We start from the raw sequence: 19,351 nt of genomic DNA, 5'->3' as shown, positions 1-19,351 counted from the left end.
CATTTACAAGAGAGAACATCAGTTGCATAAAATAATACAGTAATCATAAAACATCTTGACACCTAAAAGGTAGCAGAGTTTAAAATGTTGCCAATATCTGAGATTTGTCCAGTTATCCAATATTAAAAGAGCCTTTTGGTTTTGATAAAAGCCAAGTGTTCAGAGCGAAACTGAATATGATATTTTTCTAAGATTTTTCACACACTGGACACACTTTTTATTTCTGTTATATGCTTCAAAAGACAGAAATTAAAACTTAGCAAGTGCAATATCTCTAAATGTTTTTTTTTTTATCATTTTCAAGTTATTACAAATTATGTCCTTTTCTATTTGTGTGCCACATGTGTTTCTTTTTTCTGTGTTTACACCAAGAGTTTTGGGATTGGTTTGGTAATTTTATATTGATCAATTTAAAACAAAATCTGAAAGTTGTCTGTTTAATTTATGAAAAGGGAGAAAACTGCTCTGGAGTATGTTTGTCAGTGAGGAGAGAAAAGATAGGTGTGTGTGTATGAGTGTGTTTTACTGTACATGATTGAAAAAAGAAGGCAGATCAGATTAAAGTACAACCTTTAATTCCAGGATATGTTTACCTCCTAAAACTACTACAAGCTGTAACTATTAATTTAAGTTTTTATTAGGAAATCCTTAGAAATCTTTTTGTAGTCTTGACGAGCATTGTTTTATCCTGCAGGATAAAATCTTTTTGTCTGAAAGACTTGTCTTTTGTTTGAAGGTACAAATAGGTGTACATTTTGTTTTTCTTTTTTTTTTTTTACCAGGAGAAGATCCCTTTGAGATAAATTACAGTATCTCCTGGTCAAGATGGCGGCATGAATAGGAATCAAGAACAATTATAAATGTCTCAGTACAAAAAGCCATCAAAGACACATTCACATAATTATAAATGAGTAATGGGAACAAAATACAAATCGAATAAAACTAAACTAAAAAAGGTACTACAGTTTGTAAGGATACTTTTTAGACAGGTTGCATAAACAACACATTACTGTTTTGAAAAGATCTAAAACAAAACTAAAATTCCAGGAGTTAAACATTTTTAAGCATGTAAATAAAAGTAATTTTAATAGCTGATATGAAATAAGTTATAAGTTAAATTATTAATAATTTATTGATGTATTTCCCTCCCGATCCTGCCGCGGCGCAGTGAGCAGTGAGAGGTGTTCGTGAATACACGATCTTCGGCCTCGTGCTGACGTGCGTCGGTTCGTCACGTGACCTGTGGAATGTTAACAATGCAGCGAGTGTCCAACTTTGTGCTTTATTTCTGATCCTGCCTGGAGTCAGAGCAGAAAATGGAGGCTCGTTTCATCAGGTTTACCCCGCTCCTCCGCCCTCGCTGAACTCCCCAGGTCTGTCTGCGCACCCGGCGGCCGAGACACGGACTCTAAAAGTCTCCGTTTGACGGAATTTACCCTCCTTGTGCGGAGTTTATTCTCGCTACTTCTTCTATCACATGGTAAGCTGAGAGTTACTTTTTTGGGGAGGGGAGTGGTGGTGTGACTTATCTCCACAGACTTGTTGCTGAGGAAAAGTCTCTCCAACGAACGGGTGGCTGTGTAAGGATATAGAAAACATTTTTTTCCATACCCTCACCAGCTTTAAGCCTGTTTGGGGTTAACAGGACTGCCTCCATTTTTTTTTCCCTGCATAGGAATGTGCTCCTTCCTTCCCTCTGAGCCCCCAGCCCTGCCTGAGGTACAGTCAGAGGAGAAGAAGGCCACAGCTTTCAAGCAGGACTCTCTAAAGGTTTTCACCTCCAGGGCATGGCAGGCAGGAACTATAAAACACGGACAGACTCCTATAACGGTTTTAGGAGCTTGGGAAACCAGCTAAAGAGAGTAAACTCGAGATAAAGCTGTTTTAAACACAAATCTCTTGCGCAAGATTCAAGTAAATAAAGCTTTTTTGTGGTCAAACTGTCTTGGCAGAGTCTTCAAAGTGGTCAGGAGTGTGTAATATTTAGTATCAGGTCACCCTGCATGCATTTCAGGATTTGTAATAAAACCTTCCAGTAAGATCAAACACACAAGAATCCCTTTTCATCAACTCTGACTCTGTTAGGTTGAAGTTGCATCATCTGATTTCTCATGGCCTGATCCTTTATTATTATTATTATTATTTGCATTTTAGTTTGTTTTGGGAGGTTTTATTCAGGTGTTCAGCTCAAAGACACACTCGGACGCTCTGATGTTCTGCACGTTAGAGCTGCTGATCGCCACATCTGGAACATCTGTCCAGGTGTCTGAGCTCGGCGGGGTGGTGGTCACGGCTGTCAGGAGAACCACAGCTGGATCTCAGGTTCAGGGAGGAGCCACTGGAGGCTGCAGTGTAGGTGCTGACAGGCGATGCGGGTTCGATTGCAAAGCAGCTGGTCGGACTAAAGGATGAAACTACCATCCTTATCATCCATTAGATTTATGCTTTGTGGATATTATGTTTCTTTCTGGAGAGATCCAAAGGCTGCAGTTCACAGGAGCATGTAGGGACTGTTATCACACATTCTGAGTTGGATTTGCTCCCTTTTTTTGTTGAACTATTTAAGTGTGGCAGTCAGAGAATTGCAAATCACACGACTAGATAAGAGGAGAAGTTGTGAAATATGCGTGGAACGGCAATTTAAATCGTTCTCCTCTAATAGACAAGCATGACAACTGCAGGAATCTGACTCCTGTTTGTCTTTTTTGGGGGGAAGTTACTCAACAGAAACATTTTCATTTCTGTGCTATCTTGCAAGGTTAGAAATAACTTTGTAACATTTGGGTGATTCTAATTTGTTCCCTAATACTCTGTTTGGGGCTGAAATGGCAAAACTCCCCAAGTTTTCAGATGCAAAGTCTACATTTTGGGAGAAAAAGAAAATACACCCACCAGTAAGTTACAGATTTAGAAATCCATGTAAAAAAAACACAAACAAACAACTAAACATACACCCGTTTTAAGCTTCAGTAGTGACTCTTTTACTCATTTAAATCCAAACTTGTTTTCCTAACGTCAACACCTAGTGGTCATTCTGAAAACTACAGAGAGTATTTATTCAGAAAGTCAATCAGCCAGGAGAGGATGTCTGAACTTTATTTCACCTCTTCTGTAATTGAGCTTAATTTACTATTTATTTGAAATTCCATTTATTTATACTCTAAAGGAAGTGTTGCGTTTTTATTTGAAAATATCAGATAGTTCCAGGAAAAGGACGTAGAAGTGGACTATGAAGAACTGATAAGACTTGGATTAAAAAGAAAACAAATCTTTTATTTGTGCACATTTTTACACTGTGACACAGTCAAGGTTCTTTGGGAAAATACAAAGTTACGGCCAATTTTTTAGTTTGACGTCAGCTCTTTGAGTCAGAACATCGGCGCAGAGATGAGGAGGAGTGTATTGGTTGGTGTTAACTATGAAACTATGTGTGTATATTTAGGGGTTTCCCGATGAGTAACATCTTGAACCCTGTTTCCAGACACCGTCCATGTACATCTTATTTTCTTTTAGTTTATTTTAGTCGGCACAGGCTGTCCCATGATTCGGTCGTGGTGTTTTACTTGTAGCTGCTTGTGGAATGCCATGCTCATCGTTCCGACATGACACTTAAAGCATCACAGGAATGGAGATGGAAGATGTCAGAAATGGAGAATGTACATCGCCTGGCTGCCCAGTTATATTTAAGCCAAAAACAAAAGTATTTGTCTGCCCAGAGTTTATCTGTTCAAACAGTGAGGGCTGTGTCTTTCCTAGAAATAGCCCAAAGGGATGGAGAGGGCCAGGGTGGGGACTAGTGGGGGTGTTTACTCCAGAGCTTTTTATGTTTGGCTGCTGTGTTTGCTGAGGTTGTAGCTTTAGGTACCGTGGCTGATATAATAAAAGTAACAGTAATAATGTTATCAACAGGCACATTCTTTAGTATTTAGCATGTCATACTGCAAGATAAAAACTAAACTTTTATCCTATTTGTTAATTTAAAAGTAAATTTTGTCCCTGGTTTGTCTCAAAATAAACCCTAGATATTGTTTTGGTTTCAAGACCAATGCCAACCTTTTTACAGTTTTATTTTTGAATACTTCATCATCATCACCATCATCATCAGTCCCTGAGTCTATTGCTGTGGAGGAAGTACAAACATTTACCTTCCACTTAGACCGATCTTCGACAAGAAGGTGGAGATGGAGGGCATGTCATCTGCCCATTGACAAGCGGCGGGCGCCCCCCCCCCCCTACAGGTTCCTTCAGCTCTTTCCTGGAGGATCATTATATGTCATTTGATTTAAGGAAGTTTATTAATTTGACATAAAAACATTTATTTGGGGGCATTAGTGTTTTGATCAACCATGTAAAAGATACAGTATCTAGACATCCCAAGGGAACCCGGAGGTTGAAGAACTGAACCAGCGTCCCCCTGTAGGCTGGCTCCAGTCCAAGTCTCAAGTCTCGCCCCCTCCAAGTAAACGAACTGGATGTTGCCCTTGAGAAAAAATAAATAAATGAAAAAAAAAATATATATATATATATATATATATATATATATATATATATATATATATATATATATATATATATATATATCTTATTTTCAAGCGTTGACCGTTCCCAGTTCCCAGTCTTACCTTGCTGTTGTATGTTGAAATATTCATTTTAAAAATATGTTTAGCTGTAAACAGTTATTCCATGCTTAAAGGACAGCTCTTGTGAAATCATGAATATGCGTGGGGGTAGTAGGCAGGACTTGAAGCTCCGCACCACCACCGCACAGATTCTGGTTACAAAAATACAACACGGCCACTTCTGTAAAATGGAATCTTGTGGCTTCAATTCCCAACAACAGAAGAACGCGTGACGACTAAAATGAAAACACAATAGAAATGCCGATGACAGCGCTGGGCGAAGTTTGTGGCCGTCATCTTGCTAGGTGCTACATGTGTCGCTCTGTACCATTTATATGTCAAAACTGCACATTTGTGCCTTATGTATGCTCTATGATGTCTTCAGTTCAGAATCACATATCTATGCAGATTTTTTGGTCTTTGGGAGGAAACCAGAATATTTAAAGAAAACCCTATACATTAATGGGGCGAACATGTAAACTCCACTGAAGAGCCTGAGTCGAGGACCTTCTTGCTGCAACAGTACTGCCCCACCATTCTGCTTGTAAAACCAATAAACAATAACAAGGTTCATACAAAGAGACCAAAGAAGTAAACACAATCTTATTGATGAGAAAACACCATACAGCATTTGTAAATATCAATTAAATTCCAAAATGCTAAAAAAAGGAGTACAAAACACATTAAAAGAGATTTAAATGGAAAAAAAAACAGATAAATTCAATTAAACACTAAAAATATACTGTAAAACCAGGTCAAAATTCAATAAAAATTGAGGTAGAAGTACAAAACAACTAGACAGACACAATTAACGTAAAATCTGCTAACATTTGTAAATGAGTAGGCAAAGAAACAAAAATTGAATTAAGAGGCAGAGTGAAAGGAGAAGTCCTGAGTTTGCTATGAACACCGTAGGCAGATGTGCTGCTTTTCAGGCAGCGTCTCATTTTGTTACACGACAGCAAAACTTTGAAGAGAAGGAAACAGCTGCTTCTTGCTTCAGCTCTCCAACTTGAAAGGCGTGTTTTTGTCGATGCTTCTGTAATTAATATGTAAAAAGGAAACCGTTATACTCCAAGACCGTTTAAACGTAGCTTTAATTAACTTCATTCATTTTGGAGGTTTTCCTGTGTAAATGCTGACACTTGGGTCACTTCTCAAACAAATTGAAATTGTAAAATGTAAACATGTTGACTGCTTTAAACGCTGCGTCAAAGTGAATTATAGATGCTCAGACAAGTCGTTGTCGCTGCTTGTCATCGTTTCTGTGCTTATAGTCCTTAAAACAGCTGCTCTCCTCCAATTCATTTTTATTTCCACGCAGAAATAAATCTTCCAAACTCTTCTTCGCTGTGCTATCGCAGTTGCGAGTGGCCGATCCTCCCGTGAGTCTCTCGACGGAGACGTGTGTACGTTTTCCACATGTCATCCTGACTGCTCTGCAGGAGTAGCGCCACTGTGGCAGAATTTGGAGTATGTCGTCCCCCCCACCCCCGCCTCCCAGAGAGGACCGTCAGGTGGTGAGAAGTGTGAGAAGGAGGCTGATGCGGGGAGGGTCTGCTGACTTGTTGTGACCCCTCGCCGGAGCTCTGCGCGCTCAGAGGGGTGTTCACTGATGACCGCGTTGCAGAAGTATGTAGTGACTGCGGCTCAGTTGTGCAACTTTAGCTATGGTTGAGTTTTATGACCGCTGACATGCCTGAATTATACACACGGTATGCACCAGCACTTGTGCACGGCTGATACTGAATCTGACTCCCTGGCTTCCAGGTAATAATAGTTTCAACCTGGTGCCATGTAGGAGCTGTGGCATTTTGTGACCACTGGCTATGCGCTTCAAATTCCAGCTCTTTCACCTGATATTCCCTCAAAATGTTTCTTTTATATTTTCTTATCTTTTCTGTCCCACATCTTGACTTGTCTTTACAGCCAAAACAGAGCATTCTTGTGGTTAACGTTCTCGTTTTGCTTTTTGATCCAAAAAAGTTAGACAGTGATGAAAACAATTGCTGTGTTCTATAAGCAACTCTCCTTCTTCCACAGGAGCAGATTGGCATCACCATGGTTCGGCTCTGCAGTGCCCGCATGAACGGCTGCGTTTCCTGGAATAAACTGGAACCCGAGCCTTAAAGTCACACCATGGAACGCCTGTAGTATCCCGCTTCGCCTCTGTCTTCCCCAACAAGAATTAGAGACACAAACGAATGAGGGACACAGAAGAGGTCCCCTAAACCCGTGCTTCCGAGCTGTTCTCCTTTATCTGTTCAAGTCAGCTGGTTTAAAAGGGTTCTCTTCAGGAGGTGCAGCTGACTGAGAGCCAGTTCTCGCTTTTTGGAGAAGGCGTCTGCCCCGGGCACTCTGGCCATGAGGCCCAAGACTTTCCCAGCTAACCCATACGTGGGCAACACGCGGCAGAGGCTTCAGGAGATTAAGGAGGGCCTGAAGCAACCGGCCAAGCTGGTGAGCCAGGCCCTGCACGGAGGCAGCTCTCGGACCGAGGGCAGCAGGGGGGCCGACGCCAAGAGCGGGAAAGACACGGCCAGCCGCCAGCAGCAGCTCCGACCGCCGCAGAAGTTCAACAACTACCAGAATGCGCTGCGAGAGATCCGCAGGTCCCTCATGCCCTTCGCCAATGAGTCAGGGGAAGCCGGAGAGGTGAACCGGCAGATGCTGCAGGAGCTCGTCGATGCCGGCTGCGACCAGGTGAGCCACGAGGAAAAAGGATGCTGCTGTGGGCTGTGGAGATCAGTGTTGGAGTTGTAGATGTAAAAATATATATATATATATATATATAGTTGACATACAGCAGGTTAAAGTTTTATTTGCAAAGAAAAAACTGGGTTTACATCACAGGATTGTGTTTTTTAAACATAGTAACTAGGTGTGGATGATAACAATATCACAGATGATATTCCGCATTTTCTGCCTTTCATATTTTTTTATTAGATTCGGCCAAACAAATATGCAAATTCAAAACAGTTCTTTTTTTTTTTTTTAACTTTTCATAAACAGATATGACTTCTCCACCCTTACCTGACACAACATCCTTTCATGACTTGCAGAATCTGGTGGTCTGATCTGCATCTTTTATTTTAAAACCAAAATAATTCCAAACAACAGAAGTGGCTCCTTTTCTTGGAATGAAGTCAGTACTCTCGGGAGGTGTTTCAGTGTTGGGCTCCGCCATGTTTACTCGGTCGTGCTTGCAGCGCCTCGCACTTCTTCGTCTTCTTCTTCTTTGTTTTAATGGTGGTTGACAAACAACTATAGGAAGCATTACCACCACCAACTGGTATAAAGTGTGGGCCACATAGCACCTCGCGCTGCACAGGTCCGGCTCAGTTGAATTACGTCATCATATGATATCGCAATATTAACGTTTTCACTGGTGTCAAAAAATCCACCGATATCACCGTAAACGAGACGATGTGGCACACCCCTAACAGTAACACAACTCAAAGATTCTTTCAGATCACAGGATAAGCAAACATTTTGGAAATTACTGAATAGATGAATATGTGGAGTGCAACCTAAAGGGAGTGGTTCAGGCTGTGAAAAGTTTTGCAGTAAATAAACAGAAGTTTTGGGATTATTATCACCCACCAGGTAGGAAGGGCTGTGTGTGTGTCTTAGTGTGTCTGTTATCTCTTGAACCACTGGTTGAATTTTAATGAAACGCTCGGAAAGAAATCATTGGATGTTGATCTACAACGGATTAAATTTTGGAGTCAAACCGATTCAAAATGGTCGTCACAATTAGCCAACACACAAAAAAAAAACCTATAACTCAGTCAATTTTACTGATATTGAGCTAAAATGTGATGTTGTAGTAGCTGAGACTGATCCTCAGCACATATTTTGAGCGTTAACAGACTGCACAAGCTCTTTGTTTAAACTTTTGCCATTAACTAGTTGCAGTCAGCTCTATCTGTTAGCAGAATATCTCATGAACCACTGGGCAGATTTGAATGAGACTTTGAAGAAATAATCGTTGGATGTTCATGTACAGCTCATTAACTTTTGGAGTCACCCCATACCAACCAATTAACAATAGCCAACACAGAAAAGGCTGTAAGTCAGTCAATTATACAGATATTAAACTGAAATTTGATGCGGTGGTAGCTGAGTCATTTACGCAGTATTGTATGAGATTATCAAGATTTGATCAAAACGATAACAAATTGGTCATTTCGCAACATAAGAGGATTTTAGTCTCCAACTGTCATGAAGCAGCGGGTGATATGCATCCCTTCAAGGAATCAGTCAATCACTTACATGCAGACTATTGAATAAAAGGCATGTAAATGTTTGTTCTTCTTCATCCAATGCTTTTTTTAAGTGTAACATTAAGCCTTAAAAGTTTCAATGAGAATCAGAAACAGTAGAGTCAGAGTTGCTCTGCTGGGCAATGAGAGGAAGTAATTTTTAAATGACTTCAAGCAGCTTTTCCAGGCTGCAGCTTATCCATCTGGGTGGATATTCCCAGTCATACCAATTTGTTTTGTAAAAAAAAAAAAAAAAAAATCAACATCAGCCTTTAATATCTGCAGATTCAGCCTATCTGGAGTTTCTTTGTGTTTTGTGTTGTAAACAGTGATTTAAACGGACGGATGCCACAAAACCAAGATGATTTTGTTCACACACACACACACAAAAAAAAGAGCTGTTCACGCCGTGCCTGCCTAAAACACGAGCCTGAAATGAAAGCCATTCTGCTCGTTTGTGTTTTAGCCTGTTTGGGGGGCAACTGTGCCTCCTTCAGTAAGGAATGTAAATAAATAAATTTAAAAAAAACATTATAGTGCTGTGTGCTCCTACATACAATGCAGTGCCCTCCTGCCGAGCAGTAACTCAGTTACGTAAGCCGGGCTCAAGTGTTGAGATGTTGAAACATCAGGTGGATTTCTCAACTGGGCTGTTTGCTGTTTTTCTTCCTTCGTCCCGATTGTAAAAAGTGAGAGTGTTTTGGAGGCAGTTCCCTTTTTTTTTTTTTTCTTAGCCACAGAAATCACAATCTAAAATTTTAATTTAGTAATCTATTCATCAACACAAAGACTGATTATTCAGAGTACGAGAAGGCTTTGATTCATCTCACATTTTTATCATTTTAAAGGCAAGTTGTGGATAGTCTAAAAATGTAGATTTATTGTGATGAAATTGTAAAAAAAAGAGTTTTATGTTCTTGCTTCATAGGTGAACTCAAAGAAACTTCTAGAGGGACTGCATTTTTGTATCTGTTTTCATTGCTATTCACTTGAAAGAAAAATAAAAAGGGTACCTGAAATATGAAGTCTTTGCCACATGAACCTTGCTATAGTTTCTACATGTGGTCTTAAAGAAACCCCTGAAGTTTTCCTGTTTTCCTTCCTCTCTGGAAGCTGTAGAAACGTGTTGTCAAAGTGAAGTGGAGCGGCGCGTGTTTTTAAAGGCCAATGAAGCCAGATGATTAAATCACAGGTTGTCCCAACTAAATGCCGTTAGTCCAGTTACGATCTGGGGCATGTGTAGTTTAAAAACCCTGTGATGGAGCTCGGTATGTGAAGAATGTCCCTGCTCAAGCCCATGCACGGCACTGCAGAGAGGAGGAGCAGCCCAATTGATCTGCACTTATCACAAGTCCCACTGTTTGTCCAACGTTGGCTGATAGAAGGACCTTTGCTCTGCGTCTTGTTTCCACATCTGGAATCATTCGGTGCCCCGTTAGAAGATTGAGGAACAAAACGTTGGCCCAGTATTTTCTTTACTTAACTTGCTGCAGCACCTTTTTTTTTACTACAGCTAATCTATCCTATTTAAAAATGAATTTAATTCAACTAAAGTTCTCATCTGGGGATTGCTGAAATTCTTCACATTTTTGGATAGAAAAGTATTTGTGAATCTAATCCCGGAACTAAAAAAGTTAACATTTGCGTCAGTTAAAAAAAAACTAAAAACTGTCAAACCGCAGAAAAATGTACGGGCCAACAGACAGATTTAAATGGTTAGAGAAAAGCAAAAGTAAAGAGTAAGATGTTTTAAAAAGGTGAAGAAACTTGCATTTATCTGATCTCTGACCCGTTCAGTCCCTGTTTGCTCAGATTGGGCTGAATGTAGCGTAAGTTGACCTACAACACGCCAACGGACCTGGAAGTGCTACAGCTAGCTGCTGCTTTCTCTGTTTGCGCTTACAAATAACTGTAGAAATCTACCTAAATAGACACGTAATGTGAAATTAACAGGGATGTGAAGTCTATGAAGTTGTGTTAATGAGCTGCAATAACAGTTTGGAGGTTGGAGCCGTTTTAAGACGGCAGGAATTGACTTTGGCCTTAGCTGCATTTGGACTAGCCATTAGCTCATCAGTCCTGTTAGGCATAAACTCTTTTTCTCCAAGCTAAGCTCATTCAAAGAGCTATCTACAACACATAAGATATGAATTGCTCATAAGCTTTCCATAGGACCACACTTCAAAAGATCTGGATTTTAGGAGAAATATGTAACAGTTAATAAGTTGCAATTATTTGCAACCAAATTTACCAAAACAAGAACAAAACTGTTGACTTTTTACCTTCGTGATACAGAAAATAAATCTTTCTTTGAAGGTAAAGCTGAGAGGCGACTGTGATGATGAAGATAAATTATTTTACTCTGAGCTTGTCTTGTGACAAACAAGACTAGCTCAGAGTAAAATAATATATCTAATAATAATATATATCTAATGTTTTCCCCTGTAAATTCTTTCTTTAAACATTTCAAGCCCAGAAGATTTAAAACATTCTTTGTGTCTCAAATATTAGATCTCTTTTACTGCACTGTTTTAAGATAACCATTTAACAAGACTAATGTGAAATGTGATAAAAATGGAACACTTTTAGGTGCTATAATAACAACTTTTTTTGTTTTAAGCTTGTTTTGGACATTATCGCTCATCCAGGGTTTCACACATCTGTCCGGTGGGCTTGTGAGATACGTTTCCTCTGCCGCAGAGTCGGCTAGTTGACCTCCATCGCTGCTGCCATTGTGAATGGAGCCGAGTAGAGCGCGTCCGGTCAATACAAACAGGAAGGGAACATTCAATGGCAGCTGGGTGGAACAGTTCCTTCTGCTGCAGTCGAGTCACCACCCGACATGTCGCCTCTGCTCCTCTTCCTCTGTCTCTGGTCCATCTGTCTGTCAGACCCACTGCAGGGCGTCTGTCTCTGTCTGGGTTTGTTCTGATCTCAAAGAACTGTTTTCACTGTTTAATAGCAACTGAACATCCATCCATCCATTTTCTTCACCTGTTTCTCCTTTCCGAGTTTGTGGGGAGCTGGTGCTTGTCTCCTGTAGTCACTGTGAGAGGCAGGGGACACCCAGGACAGGGACACAGAGAGACAAACAACAATTCACACTCTCACTCACACCAAGGAAATTTTAGTTACCAATTAACTAACATGCATGTTTTTGGTCAGTGAGAGGAAACTGGAGTACCCGGAGTAAACCCATGCGTGCACAAGGAGAACATGTAAACTCCACCCAAAAAGGCCCCAGGTGATCCTGCGACCTTCTCACTGGGAGGCGACAGCTCTAACCACTGCGCTTAATAACAAAAACCTACACCAAATCCACTCATGGCTTCACTTTGTGGGCAAAGCTCCACTGTAACTGTACAAAACCGGTTTATTCTGAAGGGACTTTACAAAGATCAGAAAGTTTAATTTCTACTCTAAACTGACCTCAGACAACAAGCAATTAAAGTACAAATACTGACTAATCAGCTACGCTAAAACACGAATCATTCAGTAGAACTTGATTATCTTTTATATTTATTGTTTATTATTTCACGCATTTTATTTTTACCACAACTTGTAAAGAAGATATTTGAGAGTCTCTGATGGACTCTGATGCTGACGGCCTGGAGGTCTTCACCTAGATCATCTTTGCATCTTTGTAGCATATTTCTCATTTATTTGTAGTTTTTTGGGGGGGTCTGAATTAATTTTTGCCAGTCGTGGCGGCCTGGTTCTTGTGTAGGTGGGTTAATATTTGTTTGTGCAGATGTGAGCTGGTAAACATCATGCTGGAGTCGTTCAGAAATATCAACAAACACGGCAGCATGTCTTGGTTCATTTGAAACAGTCGTTCTAAAACACAAAGACTTTGTGCAAAACACTTCCTGGCTTTTCACAACCTTCTTATTGAAAAATACACCAAATAGACCATCATCTCAGTTCTCCAGTTTGTATGTGGCTGACATGCACATAAGGATATTCTGAATCTTTTGAAGTTTGTCATCTTCTTGTATCAGCTGCCACCACCCTTTAACCCATTTTGTCCTCATCTAGAGGACTTTTACTTTTTCACCCATCAGTTATCCTCATCTTTCTCGCCTTTCCTCGCTCCTCCAGCTGCAGAACACATATCGGTGTGGCTTGTTACGTAACTTTTCTTCTTTTTTTTTGTTAAAGAAGGAAATGTTTTTGAGGGTGGGGGTGGCATGCTAGGCATCAAGATGACAAGGAGAGAAAAGTAGTGAAAGGAAGGAGGGTGCATTCCATGATTTTTAATTTTTTTATTTCCTGAACTTCTAGGCTGTCCTCACAGACCTTTTCGCTGTAAGACGAACTGCAGCCACACAGGAATTTGGTGATGTTAAGAAAATTAATCCTTGAACATGTGGTGATGATTTAGAACAGATAATGGAAATGATGCAGACTGAATCTGTAAAAGTACTAAATTGGTTCAAACTCAATATATTATCATTAAATTTGGACAAAACAAGCTATATGATATTCAGTAAAAGTAAGAAAATTGTTAATGTTTTGTTTCGAATTGAGGGTGTTGAGATTTCTAGAGTCAGTGAGGTAAAGTTTTTGGGTGTCATCATTGATGAAGAGCTGACTTGGAGACCTCATACAAATTACTTATGAACAAAAATAGCAAAATCTATTGCAGTACTGTGTAAGGTAAAGGACTTATTTAATGACAAAGCACTATTAATATTATACAATGCAATATTGTTCCACACTTGATTTATTGCATTGAAGTTTGGGGGAATGCATGTAAAACAATCACAAATCCTATTTTAGTTTTACAGAAAAGAGCCATTAGAATTATTACAAGACAACATTATTATCACCCATCTAATACATTATTTCAACAATTGAGATTATTAAAATTTTACGACTTGGTAGATTATTATACTTTGCAGGTTTTGCATAAGGTGCGCATAAATGTTTTACCTATGAACATCCAATCTCATTTTGTTAAGAGGAAAAGTTCTTATAATCTTAGGGGACTAGAGATGTTTGTGAAGCCTAAAGTACGGACGAACCTGAAGGACAGAAGTACTTCAGTCAAACGAATTAGATTATGGAATAATCTGGATAGTGATTATAAAAATGCCGTTGCAATTAATTCATTCAAAAAAATGATAAAAGTTAACTTGTTAAAGAAAGATGAAATTGTATAATTTGTATTTGCAAGTGTTACTGTTTGAGTTGAAAGTTGTTTTTTTTCTCTTTATTTTTTTGTGTGTTTGTTTTTTTATTAATGTAGAAATTAATAATATTTTTGAAAAAGGGGCAGACATAAGATTTTTTTTTCGTCTTCTGCTACCTTTTAATTTATTTAATTTGAATTGTACTTTACTTTATTTGTATTTTTTCTTTTTTGTAAATGAAATGAATAAACTGAACTAAACTAAAGACTAAAACTATGTGAGGGAACAAAGCATTGTGGTGTTTAATGTAACAACTAAGCCAACAGGACATGCCCTGTGTTTGACTCCTGGGGAAGGTGATGAGGCACTCCTGGGCTCACCCTTTATTAACCTGCAGCTTCACTTAAAGGTCCATGTGGTTTATCTGCTGCCATGGATGAAGAAGATGACAGCGGAGAATTGTGAATGTGTGTTTGGTTCTCTGTATGATAATGGGTTATAGTGCACCTCCTGGTGTGTCCCATCTGCACGCCTGATCGTCCTCCATGTGGCTTTGATTTCCTGGGTCCAGAACTGGAATGTGTCTCAAAACTGGGTCAGGAATATGGCTCAAATCAAAACCACTCTGGGTGATATTATCCATCCTGATGTGCAGTTAAAGAGCGAGCGTAACTGAGTGTCATGCCTTTTGCATCAGTGTAGTTCGAGTGTCTGTGTAGGGCAGGGGTAGGCAACCCTGGTCCTGGAGAGCCACTATCCTGCATGTTTTACTTGTTCCTCTGCTCCAGCACACCTGATTTGAATCAATGGGTGATTAACAGACTTCTGCAGAACATGAAGAGGTGATTTAACCACTGAATCAGGTGTGTTGGAGCAGAGAAACAAGGAAAACATGCAGGATAGTGGCTCTCCAGGACCAGGGTTGCCTACCCCTGGTGTAGGGATTTTAAAACTGGTGGTTACACGTTTGGGTGGCGACGGTGGCGGCTGAAGAACCGTTTTGACAAGGGTGCAGATGTGGCTTGGATGGCTTCAACTGAGACAGAGAAAATAGAAGAGAGGCTATCCAGATTGCAAATAGCTTGAATTCCTGCTTCCTGCTCTGAGGAATCTGAGCGAGAAACATCTGTCAGCATGGCAACCGGGGTCACCAGACCTGCCTCCTCACAGCACACACACAGAGCGCGGTCCAAAAGGAAAAGACAAACAGTGGAAGCAAAAAAACAGAGGTGATGGTTATCCTATGTCTCTGTGACTCAGGGGTATCTAATGTCAGATCAGATTTCAACTTTGTAATTTAAACCAAATATTTTAAGCTTGTTTTTATGAGACAAAAGCCAAATCTTGTAAGAGGAAAAGAGATTGAAAAGACAGATGTGTTTTCTGTGTTGAGGACAGATGTTTCATTTCTGTTCTCTGTTGGCACATCATACTGTGATTCACTAACATTATTCAACAAATGCTTGAACCATTTAAAACCGTAGGGGGGCTGCGAAAATAAAGAATATCAAGTTACAAATCATCCAAATCTTTTATTTGGTTTTAAATACTATGAAGATAATATATCAAAGGTTCATACTGGCTAATTTTATGTATGATAAAAAATATCTGAGTGCTGAGTTTGATATTTGATTCATTTCAAACCATAGAGTAAAGATATTGTGTAATACTGAAAATATTTTGAAACTCTATCTTGGAAAGTTTTTAGGAAAACTAGAAGAGGGTAACGAAGCTGTGAGAACTACAGCTAATCATTTTCTAACTTTAGGGCAATATTTCTCAATGTTAAACTGCGACAAAATGTGCACTTTCATTATTTATGGTCCAGTATGAAAAGCTGGTCCTAAGGCAGGGGTGTCCAATCCTGGTCCCCGAAGGCCACTGTCCTGCAGGTTTTACTTTTTTTTTTTTTATTTGCTCCAACACGCCTGATGTGAATCAATGGGTGATTAACAGACTTCTGCATAACATGAAGAGGTGATTTAGCCACTGAATCAGGTGTGTTGGAGCAGAGAAACGAGTAAAACATGCAGGATAGTGGCACTCGAGGACCAGGGTTGGCCATCCCTGTCCTAAGGTGCGTTAAGGAGTGTAGAAAAACCATCTTTAGCAACTTCAGCTCTGAAAACTGTCGTCAGAAGAGTTTATCACTAAAACACCAGCTGCAAGTAAAAAAACTACCATCTGTTTGTCTCTGTTTGTTGAAAGTGCCGTGAGAAAGTGTCCTACAGTCTGAGTAAACCACAGAGCTATGTTTATGAAGTTTTTTGGGGTTTTTTGTAATTTTTAAAAGCTACCATTTGAGGTTGTTTTGAGGTGCATTTGTGCCCGCAAAGGTAACTTTTACATCTTTAAAGGCAGCGATAATGCTGACAGCATGTAAACGTGTTTTGGAGCAACACAATGTTGTTTTGAATGGGAACATTTTCACACTGTCTGAGACTTATTACGGATCAAAGCGAAAAGTTGATTTCATCCAATACCTGCTGTGCAACTTTTGGCTGGTATATAAAACAACCGGTACATGTCGCGTTGTGCAAGTTTGAGATTACGAAATCTCGATAGTACCCTGTGTCACACCGTATGATGGAAGATTTATTAAATGCTGGACTGTGTGGCTTCATGTGGCAGGAAAATCAAGCACATCACAAAAATCTGACAAGGATTTTTTGTTTTGAGGACTGTGAAAGAAAAAAATCTCTACTTTACCTTTCAGAGTCACAAAGATTTTAGATTTTTTTTTTTTTGTATCTTCTATTCTACTATATAATAAAGACTGAAAATAACCCAAATACCTCAACTATCAGCTTAGTTGTTTTGTTAAAATTGCATCATTTAAACAAATCAGAAGTAAAAAAAAAATAAAGCCCTACAAGAGCAGTACAAACAAGTAAAGACTAAGAAGAGGACAAAATGTGACAGTACAGAGCGGCTCTGGCAGCCAACACTCTCCTTTGGGCTACACAGGAATGTAATACACACACACACACATGTGTACACACAGGAAGCAGAGTATAAACAGATCTGTGTGTGGATGGTGAGTTCTGGGCTGAAACTTAAAGGTACATGCAGTGGGAGGGGGCAGTGACACAGCTTCCAGTGGTACACTGACACGCTGGTGGACACAAAGGCACAGAAAGTGCACGGCGTTGGTATTTCCTGGCTTTCAGAGCTGGCTGTGCCCGCGAATGCTGCGTGGGCCTGCTTTAACAGAAGTCATGTTGGATTTGGTTTCCTGCTGACAAACGCTGGCTGCCAGTCTGTTGGAGAAAACACGCAAAGTTGGGACAGAAAATGGCTCCTTGGGGACAAATTGTCTCCCTTCAGCTGTTCCTTTGATGTCCTGCACAAAGGAGGGACAGAGACGTACACTGTTTTAGTGCTTTTGTTGTTACATAACATTCTAACCTTTTTGTACTGTTTTCAGCAACATCTTTAAATATTTTATTTGAAATATTTTGTAACAATTATTCAAACAATTACTATCATATAGGAAGTTTAAAATTAGACAAAAAGCCAAGCTAAGAAAAGAATATCACACTGAAGATGGTTACGATAGATAACAACAATTGAATATAGGAGAATAAAACATCAAAATACAGTCTCAGATTGATAGTTGTGCTGAAAGTGTACCAAAGACAAGGAAACAAAAATAACTGCATACTGTAACGACTCAGTGCAAATGTTATCTTTGTTTGGCAGTAGGAATGTGAAGATAAAGCCATTAGTATTCAGGGGTGTGCTTGATACAGTTAGATCAATAGCGCAGACATGTACTGATGCAGTTTTGGGATTAAATCTAGCTGCATTGCTTTAAGCCCTTGTGTTGATAGTCTGCAACAGGTTTGCACAATTAAAAAAAATCCCCACAAAAGCTGAAAAGGTGTAGTTACATATGTGTATGAAGCATGAATCCTCTGTAAACGTTTCTTTTAGTGGACAACACTTATTCTGATTGCAGTTCCTGCTGTTTAGCAGTATTGTTTGTTTCATTAAGAAACCCTACTGTTCAGAAGAACTGCAGCTGTGCCAGTATAAACTGCAACAAACACTCTCTATAAGTGTTATTCACCCTGATCATGTGATTCAACTAATAGTCTAAGAACAAAATGTTAACTTGTATTATTATTTATAATGTAGTAAATGTATTTTGCTGCTTAATATTAAGTTACTGAAAGAGAGTTGAACAAAGTTGCCACTGGCAGGTTTTAATTTTGCACTTTGTGCTGTATTTTGGTGGTATTTGTGTATTGTTTAACTGTGTGACGGCCCTGCCAGCTGTGTGTATTGATGGTGATTTTGTTTAAGCTGTGCCTGTAGGAACGAATCCTGTTGGTTCCCAAACTGATCGGGAACACCACCATATTATAGACCGCTGCATTCTGTACTGCTGTCCCTCTCTTCTCCTCCAGGACCAGACAGCCTTTGGGTTTTCACAGACTGAGTCTTATTTGTGTTAATGCAACATTTGCATTCATCGAGTTCACTCATCCACATTGACTTCATTGATCTTATTGCCCTAATGCACCACATTGTTACCGGTATTAGTTTATTATCTTGTTTTGGCCGGTGTTTGTGTGTGTGCATGCATGGTCATATGTGTAATCAATAGGTGGACATCTTTAACTGATTAGCTTTTGGAGTTCAATTCAAGATGGCCGCCACAGCCAAGTGACCTAGGCAAAGCAGATCTAGCTATAACTGTAGATTTGAGATATTTTGAGCTAAAATGTGGTGTGTTAGTAGCAGAGAGTCATCCCCAACACATTGATTTCTTTTATTTTTTTAGTCTTTATTTACTTCCCCCCCCAAAAAAAACCCAAAAATAACAGAATATGATTAATTCAATAAATAAATAAATAATTCTTGAATGACATTCAATGGCAAAAAAAAAAGATTAAAAAGAAAGTGTATCTAGATGCCTTAGCTTATAGCACTTTCACATTTTTACACATTCTTTATGGCAGCACATTTTTTCTATATTTTCCCTGAAAAACACAATCACCAAAAAGATATATAGATATATTTATTTAAAAAATAAGTTTGCTTCTATGAGTTTGTTTCACAAATAATAATAATCAAACCTTGTTATTTACCACTTTGTTTTTATACATTGTTTTAAATTTACAGGTGCTGGTCATAAAATTAGAATATCATGAAAAAGTAGATTGATTTCAGTAATTCCATTCAAAAAGTGAAACTTGTATATTATATTCATACATTACATACAAACTCATATATTTCAAATGTTTATTTCGTTTAATTTTGATGATTACAAATGACAACAAATGAAAATCTCAAATTCATCATATCAGAAAATTAGAATCTTGTG

At 39.2% G+C, this 19,351-nt stretch overlaps 1 protein-coding gene across 1 annotated transcript in view; it reads left to right on the top strand.

Moving 5' to 3' along the window:
- Nucleotides 1-1,251: 1,251 nt before the first annotated feature.
- The window catches only part of lats2 (large tumor suppressor kinase 2), a 29,107-nt gene continuing 11,007 nt past the window's right edge, over nt 1,252-19,351 (top strand). The window contains exons 1-2 of the mRNA XM_017430184.3: nt 1,252-1,480; nt 6,663-7,322. Coding sequence (XP_017285673.1) covers nt 6,984-7,322 — 339 coding nt within the window. The 5' untranslated portion in view covers nt 1,252-1,480; nt 6,663-6,983. The remainder of the gene's footprint in view (nt 1,481-6,662; nt 7,323-19,351) is intronic.

Source organism: Kryptolebias marmoratus, linkage group LG6, assembly GCF_001649575.2.
Source record: "Kryptolebias marmoratus isolate JLee-2015 linkage group LG6, ASM164957v2, whole genome shotgun sequence".
NCBI lineage: Eukaryota > Metazoa > Chordata > Actinopteri > Cyprinodontiformes > Rivulidae > Kryptolebias > Kryptolebias marmoratus.
This window is presented reverse-complemented; position numbering and strand designations above follow the sequence as displayed.